The sequence below is a fragment of the Episyrphus balteatus genome, chromosome 1 (genome assembly GCF_945859705.1).
Source record: "Episyrphus balteatus chromosome 1, idEpiBalt1.1, whole genome shotgun sequence".
Classification (NCBI taxonomy): Eukaryota; Metazoa; Arthropoda; class Insecta; order Diptera; family Syrphidae; genus Episyrphus; species Episyrphus balteatus.
Window position 1 is genome coordinate 102,620,302 of NC_079134.1, and position 20,662 is coordinate 102,640,963.

General features: G+C 32.5%; 1 protein-coding gene across 2 annotated transcripts in view; it reads right to left on the reverse strand.

The window, feature by feature from the left end:
- Nucleotides 1–1,702: 1,702 nt before the first annotated feature.
- Nucleotides 1,703–20,662, reverse strand: part of LOC129907855 (neuropeptide CCHamide-1 receptor) — a 153,816-nt gene continuing 134,856 nt past the window's right edge. Inside the window, exons 4-10 of one of the 2 annotated variants that reach the window (XM_055984270.1) lie at nucleotides 19,591–19,817; nucleotides 19,395–19,498; nucleotides 19,056–19,268; nucleotides 14,683–14,786; nucleotides 14,464–14,601; nucleotides 14,008–14,145; nucleotides 1,703–5,371 (exon numbers count right to left, since the gene is read on the reverse strand). In XM_055984270.1, coding sequence (XP_055840245.1) covers nucleotides 5,272–5,371; nucleotides 14,008–14,145; nucleotides 14,464–14,601; nucleotides 14,683–14,786; nucleotides 19,056–19,268; nucleotides 19,395–19,498; nucleotides 19,591–19,817 — 1,024 coding nt within the window. In that variant the 3' untranslated portion in view covers nucleotides 1,703–5,271. The remainder of the gene's footprint in view (nucleotides 5,372–14,007; nucleotides 14,146–14,463; nucleotides 14,602–14,682; nucleotides 14,787–19,055; nucleotides 19,269–19,394; nucleotides 19,499–19,590; nucleotides 19,818–20,662) is intronic. The other variant, XM_055984269.1, reaches the window with a different exon arrangement.

The window sequence follows — 20,662 nt, forward strand, 5'->3', positions numbered from 1 at the left end:
TCGATCAGTAAATTGCCTAGTACAGTACATGAACATGACCTGCGAATAAACTAAAAACGAAGTGAATACATTAGTAGTTCTTCAACTTTAACTATGTAATTGTTAACATAGTTGTTTGTTTACCAATAAGCCCTGTTCCATTGGAGGTGGTAGTTTACTGATGAGTAGAAATTTAGTACAATAACTGCACATTCCTTTTCCACGTGTTGATTGTAGCACAAGATCTACTATCTACTCATGAGTAAACTACCATCACCAATGGAAATGGGGCTATTACAAGAAAATTACATTTAAAATTGCCGAACGACCAAAGTAAAAGTCAGTTCGCGATCGGCGATCCATAACAAGAACTTGCAAACAAAAAAATCATTTGAATTTGAAGGAGCTAGCTGACATGACGTGTATGAATATGAACCTAGCAAAGCACTTTTCGCAAACTGAATTTGGAGTAATTTATTACTTTGTTGCTAATTATACTCTGTTCGATAAAAATTGGCAGTACAGGTCCAATATTGCCACTTCCAAAAAAAATTTTGCGCAGTAGATCCATAAAAAAATGCAGTAGATTAAACAAAATAGCAGTAGATTTTTTATTTAACAAGCAAAATACCCGTATGTTAAGTAACAGTCAGAATACCTTTCTTTTTACAACCATGTACAGAATTTAAAATAAGCATTTTTACTTCCGTTTAGATTTTTTTCACAAATCCAGAATCTATCTGTTGGGCCAAAACACTTAAAACAGTGTTGATCTTAGTGTTTTGCAGCATTTTTAGAGCTGGTTTTGAATTAAGATCAGATTTTGTACATTTTAATGCAATTTTTACAAAGGAATTGGTTTATTATTTCCTTAAAAGACTTGGATTTTTATTTAAAAGGTGCATTAGATTTTTATTTTTTGCAAGAAATACAGTACATCTACTGCAATTGCAGCAAAGTGGCAACGCTGACAGGTCTTATGGGAGACCTTTTTCAAAATCAATGGGATCTTACGATTACCCAAACGCAAATTCACGAAAAATATGCCCCTGAAAAACACAAAAAAACCACAGACGCGCGATGACATTGTTGTTGTAATTTCTTTATTAAGCGAAGTACATCCTCCTATGACCGATCTGCCACACGATCTGTGGCAGAAGCAGAATGAAACTGAATTGAATCACAAAAGTTGTTTATTAAAAGTATTCACAATGTGTGAGCTTTTTTATGTGAAAGACATATCAGAAGGTGTGAAGCAGAGTAAGATGCAAATGCCCTATCTTCCCTGTACTGCCAATTCTTATCGGACAGAGTATAGTAACTGCATTTTTGATTTTGTTGCTCTGGTAGTTTTTGTTTTAAAGGGAAGTTCATATGAACTTATTGAAGCACCATCCTGATTGAATCCTTACTAGGTGCATATTATTTTGTTGCTAATTAGTTACGGCAATTAAAATTTTTTTGTTCCATTAGTTTTTGTGTTTTGGGTTTTTTTCTCACAGTTTATATGAACTTAGCGAATCCAAAATAAATTTATATTTAGTTTTGTTTGCTCCAATCGTTTTTGTTTTGTTTTAGTGTTTCGCTAAGTTTATATGAACTTAGCGCATTCAAACTAGGTTTGTAGGTATTTAGTTTCTACTTTGTTGCTAATTACTTGATAACGAAGAAAAAATAACAAAAATAATAAAAAATTATTAAAATTATTTTTATTTAAGTGGAGCGATTGAATATAATTCAATAACTCAATCGCTCCACTTAAAATAAAAATAATTTTAATAATTTTGTATCATATTTGTTATTTTTTCTTCGTTATTATATCAGCCTGACCACGGGCATACATTTTCTAAGTGTCTGAATTTAAACAAATTCCCTTAGAATATTAAAATTCACAGTATATTCATGCTGTGAGTTTTATACATTAGTGTCGGTAAACATCGACCAAAATAAGGCGTCTTAGTAAGGGTACGATATACAGGGTGGCTGATGAAAGCCGCTACCAAAAAAAACTTTAATAACTTTTTTTCTACTTAGTGAATCTGGTTAATTTTTTTTTTATTTTACAGATTGGTTTTTAGATTTAACAAAAATGCATAATAGAAAATGGATAATGTTTTCGTAGAATTCCTACGAAAATTTTCCGATAAGCTCATATGCACGATTTTACCATTCCGTCAAAATCCCAAATCGCTTGCACTTACTGCATCCGACTTTTTCTTTTGAGTTTATTGTAAACAGGAAGGCCGCAAAGCAGAATCAACAAATTTGAATGAAAGAAAACAATCCAATCGAGAAATATTTGCATTTATTCCTGTCTCAAATCTTCAAAAAACAACTTTTTTTAAGGCACCCCACATGCATTAACGACCAGGGGAGGCATTTAAAATCCATTATTTTTAAAACTAATAAAGCTATATTTAATAAAATTGAAAGCGCTTTAACATGAATAAAAGAAAAATAAATTTCATACACTGAAAAAAAAGTTATTTGAATTTTTTAATGTAGCGATATTCATCAGCCACCCTGTATCTTACTGATGAGCCCACTTCGTACCTGGGCCAAACGCTTTATAAATTTGGAGTTGAGGTCACTTGAACTTTAAAATTGAGCTAATTATGTAGTTGAGACAAATTTAATATGGTTTTGTAAGTATAATATTATTTTTTGAAAAGAAGTTGCTTAATATTTACTGTTAATTCAGGTCGTCTCCGAATTGCGTTAAAACTTTCTGCCACAGGTTAAATTTTGGCTTGGCGTTTGGTTAAAATGTTCTAAATTTGTTTGGTGTCCAAACTGCTTTAAAATAGAATGAGTTGAATGGGATTTTTAGTTGAAATTCCTTCAAGATTAAGAAAATTTCCCAAACCACACATATTAAGAAAAACTCAAAATAGATTCTCCAGTCATCGTGGGCAAAATTTTTTTCCGCTTTGCGTTTGAGCTCTGAAAATTAAGTAGATTCTCATGTAGGTAACCAAATTTGTTTCCTCTTCGCGTTTGAGAAGTTATAACACAAACATAAATCTTTGTTGTTTGATATATTATATGTATACAATGTATACTATACATGAAGACAATAAAGGGGGTTATATCTAGTTGTAAGTGCAAAAAAACAGTTTTTGTGGATTTTTTGTGAAGAGGCATTTGATTTTATAAACATAAAAAATACATATCCATATAGCAAATTTAATGTATTAAAAGAATTCGCTGTGTTAAAAAAAATATTGGGTTCCGTTACTTTTGTAGTAGATCTCCTGGACGACCTCCAAAAAAAAGGTGTCTGGCCGTATTTTTGTAGTTTCGGCATGCAACTGGAAGCTGGTCATTAGCTGGTTCATTCCCATAGAAAAAATTTTTGTCGAATTTTTGTCGAAGGAACTCCATAAAATGTTTTTTTTTCTGTCAAGAGCTGTGCTAGGCATGCACAGGCGAATCATTTTGGAAAGAATGTCTGTATGCAAACATGTCAAGCGGAAAAGAAAAACTAGTACCTATACCTAGTCATATGCAAATCTTTTCGTCCTAGCGTTCGTTTCGTCATAAGTTTAGCTATTTCAGGCTTATCCATTTTGTACCGGACACCCTATATACAAGAAAAAAATATTTATCTGAAATGCTGGAACAATGAGAAGTTTCACATGCTGTAAAAGTAATGGGCCAAATCCATAGTTCTTTCATAAACTGTGATTTTTATTTGTCGAAAATCGATTTCTTGCGGTCACTCCAATGGTCACTGGCAATGTTGTAAGTTGTCAAACGCTAGGACGAAATGATTTGCACATGACTGATAGTTTTTCTTTTCCACTTGCCATGTTTGCATACAGACACTTTTTCCAAAATTTTTCGCCTATGCTTGCCTGGCACAGCTCTTGACAGTTAAATCCATGAAAAAAAAAATAAGACATTCCATCTTTTACTGGGGAGGAATTGAGCATAGCTGTGCAGCTTAGCTTACCACCTAACCACTACAAAATAGAAGAGCCCCTGGTTAAAATGGAGTTCCCATGATAGAAGTCCTGAAATTGAACATCTATGCGGTGGTATAAGCATCGGCCTTTCTACAATCGGAAAAATAGAAAACAAAACCATGAAAAAAGCACTGTCCCGTCAACATTGTAAATTCAATCTAATAATGCCTCTAAAGAAAGTGTTATGCCCACATTACCTTACAACCTAACCCACTTTACTAACTTCATATCAATTATGGAAAATGGCAGTTTTATGCCACATTTAATGTGACAGAACGCCCAGTGGGCAAAGTTGTATTAAGAAATCATCATAAAAACACCTTTAACAACAGTTTATGCTCTTACGTAAAATATATAAATACAAAGGATTTAAAAAAAAAACGTCTTAACAGACCCTGCATGTATGCAAGGTGATGTGTACGATGAACTATAAGATAAGATGCAACATTTTTATTGGGGACTTACCCATGTCTAGATGGGATGGAAAAAGTGCATGGAAATTCGACAAATATTTCGTATTATTCGTTCTACATAATTCGTACAATTCGTTCTACATGACACATGAGTTCTAGACAAAAATGGGATACTATAAGCAACCAACCCCATGTGTAGATGGGATGGAAAAAGTGCATGGAAATTCGAGGATATTTCGTATTATTCGTTATACATAACATAGAGATAGAGATATTCCTTCCTCTATGCTACATAATTCGTACAATTCTTTCTACATAAGTTCTAGACAAAAATGGGATACTATAAGCAACCAACCCCGAACCGTTTTTTTTTTTTTTCTAATCTTTTATCCAAGTTCATTTTACTCAATATGAAAACTTAAGTCGACTTTACGACAGACGAATATTATTTTACTGATCGCTATAACCGGCCCTTAGCGTACAATTTTCGAGTTGTAGATGACAACATTAATTTTAAAATTGGTATAACTTATTAACGGCCATATTATTCACTAGTTTAAAAAATACATCTGGATGTAAAATTGTCAAATGTCAAAAATAAATCCAAATCCAAAATAGTTATCCCGATTTTAACTGTGAAACTAGTTAAAAAATAGTTAAAAATTATTATTTTTTTTCTGCGTGATAGTGAATATCATGGATTTGGATTTATTTTTGACATTTCAATTTCCTTACATCCAGATGTATTTTTTAAACTAGTGAAAAATATGGCCGTAAGAAAGAAAGAAAGAATAGTTCATTCATATGCTTTTCTGTTCAATTAGCTTAGGTTAGGTTACTTAAAAATATTACTGATGACATTTTATAAAGTTGGCCGTTGTACTGTCGGTAGATTTATTTTTTTCGGTATTTCACATGATATTGTTTTCGTTTCGGTAGTTATACTCACAATCAACATCATGAACATTTGTGTTATTTGGGAACATCGTTGTAATTGTAGTATCCTGCAGTCTAGAAAAAAAAGAATACAAAAAATATTACAAATTAGTCTTTTATAAATTCCGTGAGTTGATTAAATAAAATTTTATAGTTAGTCAAAGTGAAAGTTTGTCTCGGAAAGTAGGGGCAAAATGACATTTTTTCATATATCTGCCGAACTTTTGATTTGTTTGGGTAATTCTTAAAGAATGAACTATAGTTACGTTCATTATAATAATGAACTGGTCATTATTTCAAAAGGTGTTAATTTTTTCTTCAGTATTTATAATTTTGTGAAAACAAAAACGAATTTTTGGAACAAAATGATAATAGGAACGTGTCCCAGTTTTCTGAATGTGCAAAAATCGTAATGTAATTTACATTATCAGGTGAGAAACGGTTTTAATCCTTGTGGCCCTGAAGCTTTTGACGAATATTCCAGTATTCCAGGTTACCTCAGACCGAACAAATTTTTTTTTAAGATTCACAAAACTTTTTTATCAACTATAAGCGTGTTTTTTCTATTACTCAGTTACTACTCATTTTTGATTTTATTCGCAAAACAATAATAAAAATTACACAAGTAAGTATTTCTTTTTAAGGCTTGGCCACACCGGAGGGTACATGCGGGAGCAGTACGGGTAATTGTATGAAATAAATTTCAAACTGACATATCAACGTTCAGATGTGGAATTTTGTTCATACAATTACCCGTACCGCTACCGCATGTACCCTTCGGTGTGGCCAAGCCTTTATTGTTTTTCGAATAAAATAAAAAAATGAGTAGCTACTGAGTTGTAGAAAAAACACGCCTTAAGCCTGGTACGCTGCTCGCGCTAAAATTTAGCTGAGATAAAATTCTCATACAAGTTATCGATAACTTGTATGGGATCCATTTTATCTCGGCTAAAAATTTTCGATAATTTGTATGGGAGCTAAAATTTAGCGCGAGCAGCGTACCAGGCTTTATATGTAACTGCAGTCGATTCTTAATTCCTCTAAAGCAAATGGTCATTAGAACTGTGTCAGAGCGAAAAACTTGCAAATATCCTTTTTAAATATTTTTTAGGAGTGAAATTCATAGTTAAGAGTTTAAAATAGCTCTGCTTACCGTAGAAGAATTTAAGAATGTACCGAATATAAAATGGCCGAATATTCGGCGGCATCTCTAGTTTAAATTGGAACAAGGAGTGATAAGTTGTTTGAAAATTTTTTTGAAGAAATAAATTTGAACCATTATAGGCTTTATACAAAAAATTATTTCGCACAATTTTATATATGGGAGCGTATCGTAATCCCGCTTTTTAAAATCCCGTTTTTCGAAAATCCCGAAAAAAAAAAGTTTCAAAATCCCGTTTACTAAAATACCGCTTTTTTAAATCCCGTTTTCTGAAATCCCGCATTTTAAAATCCCGTCAAATCCCGAAAATCCCGATTTTTTTACAAAATACATGCTTAATTCACAAATAAAAAAATCATGAGAAATAGACAAAAAATTAGTAAAACTGATTTTTTGCCCATACAATATGTACCTTCAACACATTACGAAAACGGTTCTTCTTTTATAAAAACATAAAATGATTAAAGCCTTAAATTGAGTTCACAAGTAAAAGAAATTTCATTTATTTAAATATCAAAATTGTTGAAATGTATCCAAATATAAGTTGAAATATATTTAAATGAAGTTTCTTTTGATTAGGTATGTAGTGTGTACTTAATTTAAGGTGTTGTGATCATTTTATGTTATTATTAATCTATGGGATTATCACGATTTGATTGTTCTTCTTAAAATTTAAAGTAAATATTAGTTTGTTAATTGATTTCTTTTTAGTATCACATTCCTTATTTTTTCTTATTTTTTTTTATATATTATATTTTTTGTTAAAGGTTTTAATTAAATGTGTTTAGAACAATGTCTCATTTTTTAATTTGTTTTAGTATCCTGATTTTGCAAGCAAAACTAGTTGTTTTATTTTAAAAAATCGCGCGATTTTTTAAAATAAAACAACTAGTTTTGCTTGCAAAATCGGGATAATAAAAAAACGGGATTATAAAAATCGGGATTTTAAAAAGCGGGATTATAAAAAGCGGGATAATGAAAAACGAGATTTTAAAAGCGGGATTTAAAAAAACGGGAATATAAACAGCGGGATATCGAACCCAACCCTTTATATATAAAAACATTGAAAAATGAAATTTTTCTCCCACTAAAATTTTGTAGCAAAAAATTGAAATATTCTATTATATCAATTTAGTTCTAAATTAAATCGGGAATACAATTAAAAATTTTAAATAATCCATGTTGTTTGGCATGAGCTAATTTTCTAATTTGAAACAATTTGATAAATAGAAAGCTAAAAATATAACGAAAAAGTTTATATAGGTACTCTCTGAAATAAAAGGATAAGATGTCGGAAAGACTTAAATAGATTTAACGGTAATATTTCAAAAACGAGATGTGCCAATTCTTGATCAGAATTAGAGTCATTTAAACGCCCTAATGAATCTTCCATATCAATATCGCCCCTTTTTTTTTTTTCTTCAGTAGAATCTTCGAAATCTGGCTAAAAAATCGGGTTCTGACAAGCTATCATCATCAAGATCGAGTCCATCTTCACTTTTCGCGACGCAAAACAAAGTAATACTCTGAGTAAATATTAGCGATATTTATACCGTTTCAACACAATGTAGCCTACAGGACACAAACTCAAATTGGCACTTCACAAAGAAAAAACAATAAGAAACTACAAAAAACAATTATCTTGTAAACATTGAGCACTTACTTTAAAGATTTTCACAAAAAAAAATCACTTTATAAACCAAAAACTATTTTTATTGTTTTTAAGAAAAAGCACACTTCCAACTTTTAGAAATTATTAGTTTACTAAAGGGATTTCTCCGTAAGAACAATTGAGTTGTTGGTATTTGATTAGAAGATAACAGTATAGAATACATTCTGCAATGCTTAAAAACGGAAAATTTTTAAAAGATTAGGAGAAAAGGGGGGTTAAGCGGTTTGTTGCCTGTGGTATACTATATGCTATAGAGGGTTAAGGTGTTTACATAGTGCTTTAGGAAACGATCAAAGAGGTAAAAACTAGTTTTTTGAAAATCCCTTACCAAACGTTGTAATGGACCACAAAATTGTTGTTTTTCCTTATAAAAACTTCATCGACAGCTTCTTTAACGATACGAAATTGGTAGAGACTTAGGGAGATTTTCAGATAGGTAATTAAATTACTAAAATACAAAAACAAACCATTTAGTACTGCAAATATTAGACTTGTAGGTATTTTTATACTATATCTTTTGATTTTCTGAAAAAAAATTTCGGGGGGGGGGGGGTAAAACATTTAATAATATTAATAAAATAATATAGTAATAATAAAGTAATAAAATTGTGTGAACACAAACGACAACAAATAAAAAAAAAACATGTATACAGACCATGCAATTTTCAGATAAGACTCTTAAATGAATTGTAACAAGATTATTAAAAATTAGCAAAGTTTTGTCGAAAAAATTAGGAAAAATTTCAAAAAAGTTTTTATGTTTAATTTAAAAAACAAATCGAAAATAAATCAACACCTTCAAAGTTTATTACATAAGAACGCCACAACTACACCCATCATGGATCCTAAGGCGCTACCAGTACAGACCCTTCAAGCAAGAAAACGGAGTCCAGAAAAGACAGTCCGACCTCCGACCGAGAAAAGCGGGGTTGCACTCACACACTTGCAACTTTTTGTGTATGAACACAAAGTCTAAGAGAATCGTGGTGAAAACTGAGAAAAGGAAAAAAAAGTAGACAGACATAGCCAACAAGAGCAAAAGCGTCATTTTGTTATTTTTTGTTGAAGTGTTTAGTCGCGTCGTGTCTCGTGTCGTTGTTAATAAAATATAAGTATAATTATAAACAATTATATCAAACTATTAACAATATGGAAACAAAAAAAGGTATGTTGTATATATCGCTCAAAGTGTTTGGATTAAAGTGATGTGTATCTGTTTGTGTTGTAGATGTAATCTCTATAATGATGAAGAAAAAGGCAGAAGGTGAAACATGCAATTGGGCATCTAAATAAACACCAACAACAGCAGCAACAACAAATAAAATAAAATGAAAAAATGTATTGTATTTTATATTGTATATATTGTGAAAATTTCGTTTGCCAAAATTAAATAAAAAATAAAACAGTTTCAGTGAAAAAAAAATAAATCTTGTTCTTTTTTTGGTCGCAAATGCGAAACGTCATCCCTTTTTTATTCCTCTTTCTGGTAGGTTTTCGCTGCTCCGACTCAGGTCTGCCTTCGGCTCCGTTTTCTCGGAATGGAGATTTTCACCACACCAATACATATGCAATCGACTTCGCGGTGATTATAATTTCCATACTAATTTGAGCCGCCTTCGGACCAGTTTCTGATCCGAAGTCGGACTCAGCTCCGCCTCAGGCGGAGCGAATTCGGACCGAGGTCGGACCTGTTTGCTTGAAGGAGAGTTAAAAAAAAGTGTATGTATACCTACAGTGCTGCCAAAAATATGGATGGATTTCAAATGTCTCAACAAAACAATGGAAAGAAAACACACCGAAAGGATATGCGGTAGCGAAACGGGATATTGTGTGAACAAAATTTTAAACCTGACGGTCACGTTCACGATTGCAATTTTTCTCACAAAATATTTTAAGCAATGACTACACCGGAAAGGTATGCGGTAGCGGGAAAAATTGTTCTGGTGTACATTTTTGTTCATGTTCATACAATTATTCGCACTGCTGCCGCATAGCTTTCAGTGCTAGGGGTACGGGTTATTAGGTGTGTTTTTTATTACTACCGGTCTTAACTGGTTAAAAAAAACGCCTCGGGGCTTAGCGAGAAAAATTGGCAGCACTGCATATTAAATGTTCCGAAACCACCTGACACAAAAAAATATAAAGTTGTCATATTTTTCGCTTTTGGGGTTTCTTGTGTGTTTTTGAAGAAAAAAAGTTTAAATAACTATTAAATAAATATTTAAAATAATAATTGTCATTCCAAACATCAATTTTGATGTTTTTAAACAAATTCTAAACAATTTACGAACAAGTTAATTTGGTAGCACAGATTTAAATCTGTTGAAAAAGTTAAGCCCAGAGAATTCTCCGGGCTAAACAACTAAGCCCAAGGGGCTAAAGTGTTGTTGCATTTAACATGTAAATTGCTTAGCCCCGACTGCGTTTTTTTTGTCCAGTTAAGACCGGTGGTAATAAAAAACACACCTATTGTATGAACCACACCAGAAGGTATGCGGTAGCGATACTGGTAGCGGTACGGGTGCTAGTATGAACAAAATTCCAAACCTGTATATTGATGTTCCAGTTTGGATTTTTTTCATACAATAACCTCTACCGTGTGGTAAAGCCTTGAAGGTTTGGCCACACCGAAAGGGTATGCGGTAGCGTTACGGGTAATTGTACATTGTAGTTCCGGAGCCAAATAGTTCCTGGAACTAGTTCCTTACTCGGAACTAGTTCCACTCGTTCCACAAAATTAATTTAAACAGTTCCATCGTTCCGACACAGCCGCACACAAAAGAAAGAAAGAAGAAGAGGAACTAGAAACAAAACGAAATCGCACATGTCTCTGTCTCTGCTTGAAATACACAATACACACAGGCATGTCATAGAATTCTCATCCAAAGCCAAAACACATGGATGCGCCAAAAATTCACAAACCAAAACCACAACTACACTCTTATGAATCATGCTCACGGACATGGAACTACATTAATAGTTCCAGTTCCATGTCTTCCATCAGGAAAAAATATTCAATTTCATACCTTTTCTTTTTTGATGCATTTTCCTGAAAAAAAACTCAAATTCTTGATAGTTCCGCGGAACTATATTGATGTGGAATTTTTTTCATTCAAGTATCCGTACCGCTACCCCTACCGGTGTGTCCAAACCTTGAAACAAATTTTAAACCGAAACCTCCGCGTTCAAATGTAAAATTTTTTCTGAATTTTTTTATTATTTTTGAAGAATCCCTTATAGGCGTAGGTAAAAATATTTTTTTCGCTAGCCCCATTGCTTTGTGAAAGAGCATATACAAATTGGTTTTTAAGCCAAATTCTAAGTGTTGTTTTACAAACGTGGCTCAGCTTTAGTTCAGGAACTAAGCTTGCCGATTTTGGCGGATTATGTGTGGTTCGACTTTAGTTCAAAGATGTATTTATTTGACCACTTAAAACCCAACTAAACCCCAGTGCTACCCCAGCTTAAAACCCATCTAAACCTTGTGGTTTAAATTTTATTCTGTTTCACAGTAGATAATTTTTAACCCATTATTCACCGCGAAAATCTCGCAATATTAAACCAAGTTGAAAAATTTTAACGCAATTCACACGCAATCTTAATACCACCAAAAACTACGAAATTTGAGGAATATTTTCTGCTTTGGAAAAATGTGATTTTAGAGCAATTGGTGAGATTTATTCTAAATCTCGGACTTAGGGTAGGTTAAAATCTAGCTGTTCGGTGAATAAGTTGAGGTTTAGCAGTGGTTCAAGGTTATATTGCAAAATCCATGCTTGAACCGGCGATTTCAATTCCTGAACCAAGACTGATCCACCTTTTTACAACCGGCCCTTTGTCTATCTGTGCAGGTAAAAACGTTTTTTTTTGCTAGAGCAATTAGTTTGTGAAAAAGAGTATACAAATTTTCTGCTTTCTGCAAATTTTTTTGTAAGAATTCCATTGCGGGAAACCACCGATATCAGTGCGTACGTACCGCAAAAAACTTGCATTGGGTTTCAACCTTAATGAAAATCAAAGAAATGGAACGAAATAAGAAAATGGGTGCGTTCACGTACGCATAGATACCCTATCAAAGATACCTAAGTATCCGATACGTTTATGAACACGAATCAGCTGTTCTTCAAATTTCCCATAAGATACACGAGTATCCAGAAATTTTTAGGATACCTTCGGATTTTTTTGCTTGTCAGCTGAGATTTAACATGGGATTAAAACAACACAAAGGTATACAGATACCTTAAGACGAGTACGTGAACGTACCCAATGAATAATGAAAAAGTCTGACTGACAGCTGCGGCTGACAGTTTTAGCTGTCACTTTGATTTTTGATAATTTACAAAATTTTCAAGGAAATAATGGAGGTAAGTGTACAAAATTATGTTATTAGGATGTATTATTAATTATAATTTTTCTTTTCAGAATAGCTTATAATAGGTGTGTTTTTTTGTTTATCTATATAGATTTTGTGCAAAAAAACGACATCGGGATTTTTGAAATCCATGCAAACATTTGGCAACACTGTACATATACTTTGGCAGCTGTCAGTCAAAAATGTTGCTTTTGTTTTTTTTTTATTTTAAATCCGAAGTGGGAAGGCCATTACATCCATGTTGGATGCAAAGAAAAATTTTCATATGGCCATGGCATCCATGTTGGATTCAAAAAAATTTTTTTTTCACAAAAACCAAAAATTATCTGTATATTCTTAGCTTCATTTTAAGACCATGACCATTAACATTAGTTGCGTCGTTCTTGTGTTATAAGCGTTTGAAGGTAGCAATATTGAATTTTTTTCGATTTTTTAAAAATCAAATGTGGAAACTTTTTTATTTTTTTTTTAATTTTTCGAAAAAACTTTGGTAATTTTATATACATATCTGTTGAACAATCTTATCAGGATCCATTTAAGACTTTTATCTGAAAAGTGCATTGCGTTTATCTCGAGATATTAACATTTCAATGGAACCATGTCAAACAAATTTTTGATTATTTTTTTCTATGAGAGTTTTTTTCAAACCTCGTTTTCTCCGCTTTTTTTTTTTGTTAATATTTTCAGATATTTCTGTATGAACACAACAATTAACCTGCCTTGGCAATACTGTTTTTTATCGAGAGAAAGTAAAATCTGGATAATTATCTGGATTTTTCAAAAATCTATACAGATAAAGTTTTTGTTGTTTTTAACACGTAAATTGTTTCGATTTCAAAAATCTCGATGTCGTTTTTTTGCACAAAATCTATATAGATAAACAAAAAAACACACCTAATATGGACAAAATATGACTGTTAGTATTAAACATATTTATAAAGATGGATTTTTGTTGGTTTGGCTGTTTTGCGAATACAAAGACAAAACCGGACAAACAATCACAATTTTTGTTTGGATTAAAGGCCGTAAAAAGCTATATTAAATTAATGTCGAATCTTGAAGCGAATTTTTTCTAAAAATCATGTTCCATAGAAAAAAAAATTCGTCTCAAACGAAGCAGAATTAGAATTTTTTTTAATCCCTCTTTTTTAAAAGATTTACACGGATTTGCACACATACTTGGAACATTTGACATATCTCAAACGTCAAGCTGAAAGTTTTCTTCGTGTTGTTTGTTTATTTGAGAACACCAACTTCAAATAAAGAGTAAATTATAATATATATGTATATCGTATTTTTATTGCGGAAAAATATGAAATAAATTAAAAAAAAACAATGCGATCAAAATATATTTTTTCCTGGCATACTTCAAATTACTGTAAGTGTAAATGTATTAACGTAGTTAATTTAGTGAATAGGTTGATAAATAAGGGCGAAAAACATAGCTACAAAAATTAGCCTATGCTCTCATGGAATTACCCAATTGTAAATTATTGTCAAATTACCTTCTTATAGTACTTTGTTGGTATGATCGTCTGGATGTGTATCTCCTCGATGCAGTGCTTGTTAGTGATGTGTCTCGAGCACCTAAAGTATCGGTCCTTTTTTTTCTTCCAGCTGTGTATCCTTGACAAAACAAATATCTACATAGAGATGCAAAAAATTGTTCTCAAATCAGCAATTTTCAATCAGAAAATATGTTTTTGTTTTAGTTAGACAACACTTTTTCTTTTCTTTTTTTTAAATACAGCATTATTTTTTAAAGAAATATTTAAAAAATAAAAACATTTTTACTCCGAAAACTTTTGTTTATTGGTGTCTATGTTCTTGATATATGTGTTATTAAATTGGCTTTCATTAATATACATTTTTTCAACGTCAAAACTTGAATTAGATTATATCTTTTCAAATGACACATATTTATGTGTCATGCGTCTGGGTTGAAATCAATAAACAAGTACCTATTAAAATGTTTTCGGAATGCACCACTAACAAAGTACAATGCAACGGGATTTGCACAACTGTTGGCAAACGACAAGCAAAAGCCAAGAATTCGAAGGACATGCCAAAATGAATTGTAGTCATTTTGCGATGTTGGCCTATAAAAAAAAAAAAACATTTTAAAGAAAAGAGTAGAATTCTGGTATCAGTACTTAAACGATAAAAAATGTAAAACTTACCAGTAGTAAAACCATAACATAAAAATGTGGTAGGGAAGAAAGCAAACTCCAAATATTAAAACGAAAGCCAGAACTGTGACAGCAACTTTCTTTCGAGCACGTACCTAAGCAATATACAAAATTGAAACGAAGATTTAGTACACATAGAGAAAAATAGTTTTAAAAAAAACCTGCATTAACATAAGCAATAGAGTACACAAAAAAGACCAAACTACGGTAAATAAGTAAAGGATTTTTTTAATTGCAATTATCTTTATTTTGCCATAAGGAATACGCACAAGAATATCCGTGAGCACAAGAAAGTCGTATCCGCGTCATAAGTTATTCAAGTTCAAATCTTAATTTTTCAACAACAACGGTATCATAGAAATAAGAGCGTCAATACACAAAAAGTTACCGTTCTTGATTACCTGCTTGAAAGCAAAGTGACGGACCCAAAAGTGCACCAGTTATTCTTTGCTGACGATGGAGCCATCATAAGTGAAGACCCAATATCCCTGCAACGAGCACTTGATGTATGTATGGGTGGATGTTCTAGAAGGTAGTGGGTACCGCATAAGCGCGAAAAAGACAGAATACCTATGCTGCCCATTTTCTGATCCACACAAGCCTATTCCTGACATTTATTTGAATGGAGTAGTGCTCCCCAAGTGTGAAAAGTTTAAATATCTGAGGTGGCAGGAAAATTCTGCCATCTTCTGTGATCGAAAAATGCCCCCTAAGCTAAAAGGAAGACTCTACACCGCAGTTGTGCGTCCAGCACTCACATACGGTTCACAATGTTGGACAATGTACAAAAAGTATTAGAGTAAGTTAACGGCAGCTGAGAAGTACGAAGATCCGAGGAAGTCTCATCTTAAAAACACCATCTCCCAAAAAATTGAACACGACCGACTCAGTTGGTATTGCCATGTTCAAAGGAGAGATCCTGAGAACCCCGTCAAAAAAGCAATATCATACAACGTTCCAACACGAAATAAAAAGAAAGGTAGGCCTAAAAACTCCTGGTACAAGCAAATGCAAAAACACCAGCATTCAGTTGGCCTTAGAAATGGAACAATACAAAACCGGGAGGCTTGCCGCCGATTTCTGAGGTCAACCCGACGAACCCCACAGGCGGATCACTAGTGTGGAGCTGTTAAGTGGGATAGTTATGATCCCCTCGACATCGAGATCATAACAGCGCCGAGAAAAAGGAAGAAGAAGAAGAACGGTAATATCACAATTATCTTATGCACTTTCGTTTTAGGGCCAAGTAAAATATATTTATATTTAAAAATCTTCACAGGTTCGTTTTCTTCAGCAAATTTGTCCGAGAATATCTACGTTGGCCAAAAATATTAAAGTAATAACGTAGACCTTTAAGGAGTTATATCTAGTTGTAAGTGCAAAAAAAACCTTCTTTTTTGTGGATTTTTTGTAAAGAGGCATTTAATTATATTAACCTAAAGAATACATATCCCTATAGCAAATTTAATGTATAAAAAGAATTCGCTGTTTATTTAAAAAAAAAATATTGGGTTCCGTTATTTTTGTAGTAGATCTCCTAGACGACCTCCAAAAAAAATGTGTCTGGCGGTGAGCACGATTACTCCGGAACGGCTGGACCGATCGGCTTGAAATTTTTACTGAATTTTCTTTGATACTTTTGTCAGGTAATGAACGAAGGAAAAAGGTTTTTGGCAATAATTGGATTTTTTATGCCATTTTAAAGTGTAAATTTTCGTGAAAAAAACGATTTTTGTCTTTGAGAAGCCGCCATTTTGTCAAAAATCAAAATTTTGACTATTCCTTCGTTCATTACCTGCATTTGTCTATCCTGGAAATGAATATTTTGGATTTTTCAATTTTGGGTGATTTGTGTCAGAGATATCTTGCTCACCGCCAGACAGCTTTTTTTGGAGGTCGTCTAGGAGACCTACTACAAAAATAACGGAACCCAATATTTTTCTAAATACACAGCGAATTATTTTTATACATTAAATTTGCTATATGTTCATGTATTCTTTATGTTTGTATAATGAAATGCCTCTTCACAAAAAATCCGCAAAAAAGCACGTTTTTTCGCACTTACAGCTAGATATAACCCCTTAAAGTATTATTTCTATTAATTGATTGATAATAAATATGAACGTATAAAGTGAAACCTTGCATACATTTAAAGCTTAGATAATTTAACACAAAAGGAACTTGAAATGAAAGTTTATTCATAAAGGAGATGACCCATTTGTCTATGAAGGCTGGGTCCAGTGCGTTGAAAGGTGAGGTCAAGCACATTCATGCCTATTACAGAAGACGCAGTGACTCAGTCCCCGGGAATCTACTCGATCCGCAACCGAATCAAAATTTCAATTTGTGAACTCCCCGGGATGAACTGTATTATCGATCCACGAAAACACACAAAACTGCTTTCCGACATATGTCATTGTTGACACTTACATAGTCAAATGTAATTCTATCACTTCCGCACCGGCGGCTTCGGTAATACGAAATCTTGTGAAAGTGACTCTCACTCCCGCCGCAGTGCATCTGCGTCTTCGGTAATAGGCATGATTATGTTTGTAAAATATTTTCAAATTCATTGGTGGGGTTTTTGACATATTTGAGTTTGAAAATGCGGATTTAAAAATCAAGATTTATGCTGTTTTTCAAATAGTTTATAGTATAATGCGTAGTAAGAGCCGAACAAAAAACATTATTGATATCAAATGAAAATGTCTGTAACTAAATCTGTATGTTTTTCTTTAACAAAATAATTATATTAGGTGTTTACTAGTGAAAATTTCATTTTTTTTTAATTTATTAGATAGCCTACTGTATTAGTTCCACATATAATAAAAATTCTATTAATCATACAAAACCCTCACAATAAACAAAATATACACAAAAAGGCGCTTAAAAATATGCCTCTTAACTAATAACTATCCACCAAAAATTGTCAGTACAGGTAAGATAGGACGTTTGGATCCCACTCTGCATCATGTTTAAAGCAGCCCATAGACAAGACACTTGTGTGCACACTTATGCGCACATCTGTGTGTACACCGCGACACAGACGGCACACCGATCATGACACCGACACAAAAAAATCAAAAAGTTTTGTTTTTGTCGCTCCGGTGTGCACACAAGTGTGGTTTCTATGGGCCGCTTAATGCAACAGTCTATCACAACAAGAAGCTCAAACAGCGATGCCACACTATGCATAAAAATGCTTCAAGTTTGATCAAAAAAGAACCAGCGTTACCCCTTTGTTGGTAGAATTTCACAATAAAAACATTTTTAGAGAAAGAAAAATAGCTTTACCTTTTTCCACACCACCAAAATGTAATCATAATCAAGTAACTTTTTGCAATTTATATAGATATGTAAGAAACATATCAAAAACCGAGAAAATTGTGATTTTTCCTGTTGAAAGATCAGCTGTTTAAAACCGTGGTTTGTGTTTGCCCACGGTTAGCCCCGGATAGCTAAACTTTATTTTCGCTATCCTCGCTTATTTTACATTTTATAGAAGCATTAGTTTTTATTAACTTAAAAAAAAATAATTTAGGAAAAGTAAATCGCCTGGTGAAGGCATTTCGCCTCAAACGTTATTTATTTGACTAGAATTCTAACTTGATTGAATGTAGTCAAGTTTAATAATGTCATTAACGAGAAAAACAAGTTTTTTTGTCCCAAGTTTTTTGACCGTTTTTGATACTATTGAGATGAAAGGATACATTTTCAGCTTTCAAGAATTTATACTGCTTTGGGAGCCGAGCCGGTTAAAATTTTATCATCAAAAGAAACATTTTTGACAGCAGGTTTTATAGGTACATGTATTTTTTTTTAGTAAATAATCAAAAACTGAAAACAAAGAATGGAAATTGAGAAAGAAATAAAACATCATGAGTGTATATCAATTGAAAAATAATTTTTTAAAAATATATTTCACTTTATTTGTGATGAAAAGAATTGGTAGTGCATGGGAATCAAAAATAAAACTCACAGAACAACTTGTGTTGAAAGTATGTGTATTTTAATAATTTATAAAACTTTTTAATACCATTAATTATTTCGTTTTGCAGCTTAACCCAATTATTAAGCCATGTTGAAATTGTATCCCAATTCACACAGCTAAAGAGCAGGCTAATTTTCACCTCTTTAGTATCAATAAATTTATCCTCGGCTTAATATTTGACCCAATTCACCCACGCCCTAAGTTAAAACGCAATAAAACCAAACTTATAGTTGCGGAGATAAATCACGTTTTTGAAAATGGCTTTTCGCCGCGGTGCACAATACAAATTAGAAAAAAAAAAATTAAATCTTTCTTACATTTCGGCAAATTTTTTATTAATTACCTTTAAACAAATAAACTAATTCAAACAAACCTGTCTCACAGCTCCTTGCATTTCTCCGGGCACACTTGCTGTGTATACTAAATGCCTGGCAATCAACACATAAAATATTCCTATTATGATCAATGGTACAGCGTAGTAAACCAAAAACCTCAAAAGGACCATTAGTTTAGCATAACCAGGTCCCCATTCATCAGGAAATGGATAGCAATAAGAAAACGATTTATTGCTATTAATGTTGACTCTCTAAAAAAGAAGATAATAATTGCATTTTTAAAATAAGTTTGTAATTATTTATTATATGGTCAGGAAGGATATTCAGCTAAGAGTTTTAAATTTATCTTTGCATCTCTTTATTTCTATTACACTCACCTTTACACTTGTACCAATTAATGCTGGCAAGCCACAAAATATAGCCAGGATCCAAATGGAAAATGCAATTGCTATGGTCATTCGCGTGGCACGTTTTCCTCCTCCTTTACAATAAACCATAAAATATAAATACCAAGATCAAAGTGCTTTTACAATTAAATAATATAAAATGATGACAGTTGTAAAAAGACTTTACCGTGCGCATGAAATTTTCTCAAAGGATCCACGATTGCGAAATACCTATCGCCGGATAAAGCGGTCAATGTGAATACAGATACTCCAATTGACACATCTTTAGTAAACTCAGATAGCGTGCAAAGGAAGCTTCCCCATGGCCAAGAATCTACTGTATACACGGTGGATGTGAGAGGGACAGTTGTCACAATAACCAAGAGGTCAGCCAAAGCCAATGAAAGTATGTAGCTGCGAAGTGATAAAGATAAAAGCTGTCAACATTTATAAACCTCGTGCTTTTCATTTAAATATTCAAAAAAAAGAGTTCTGTGCTATTGATATTTGTTTGCATCAGATCCGGCCTTACCATATATGCAAGAGCCTGTTTTGAATACTTATTTTTAAATCAAATTCTATAGTAGATATGTGAAATTCAAAAACATCTATAAACATTCAAATTGAATCGTCAGTTGTGAAACGGAATAAGACACATCTTCTAAGTCGAAAAAAAACAAAAAAAATTAATTTGGTTGTCGAAGTTACAGGGGGTGCAAAATTTCATAAGTTTGAAGAACAGAATAAATCCAGGATTTCAGGCTACTGATTATGTCTTAACTAAGACGTTCACGGGTTTTGATTGCATAAAACGTTGAAGGTTATAACAGAAGATAAAACCGCGGAGTGCTATTAAATGAGAGGGTGGAAATTGAAGATAGGGGTGCAAAAGCCCCCTTTTTGTTTTTTTTCTATATATCTCGTAAACAAAGCATAATTTTGATAAATTGATTTTAAAACTTGTTGAAGAAAATCAAGTTTAATATCGGAAAAATGTTTTTTTTTTAAATTGAAAAATAAAATTCCATACCAAAACAGTAAAAAAAATAAAAAAGTAAAGAAAAGCTATTTTTTATTTTTTTTTTTGCTTTTTTAACGATATTTTTTTCGGGCTGAGATATGCAATACTCTAAATAAAAACAGAAGATTAAATTTCCTTCAAAATGCTGAGCTCAAAAAGTTTTTTCATTGGAAATTAACCTAAGTATGACCATTCGAACCTATCTATATTTTCCCATTTTTTGTTTTACTCAAGCAAA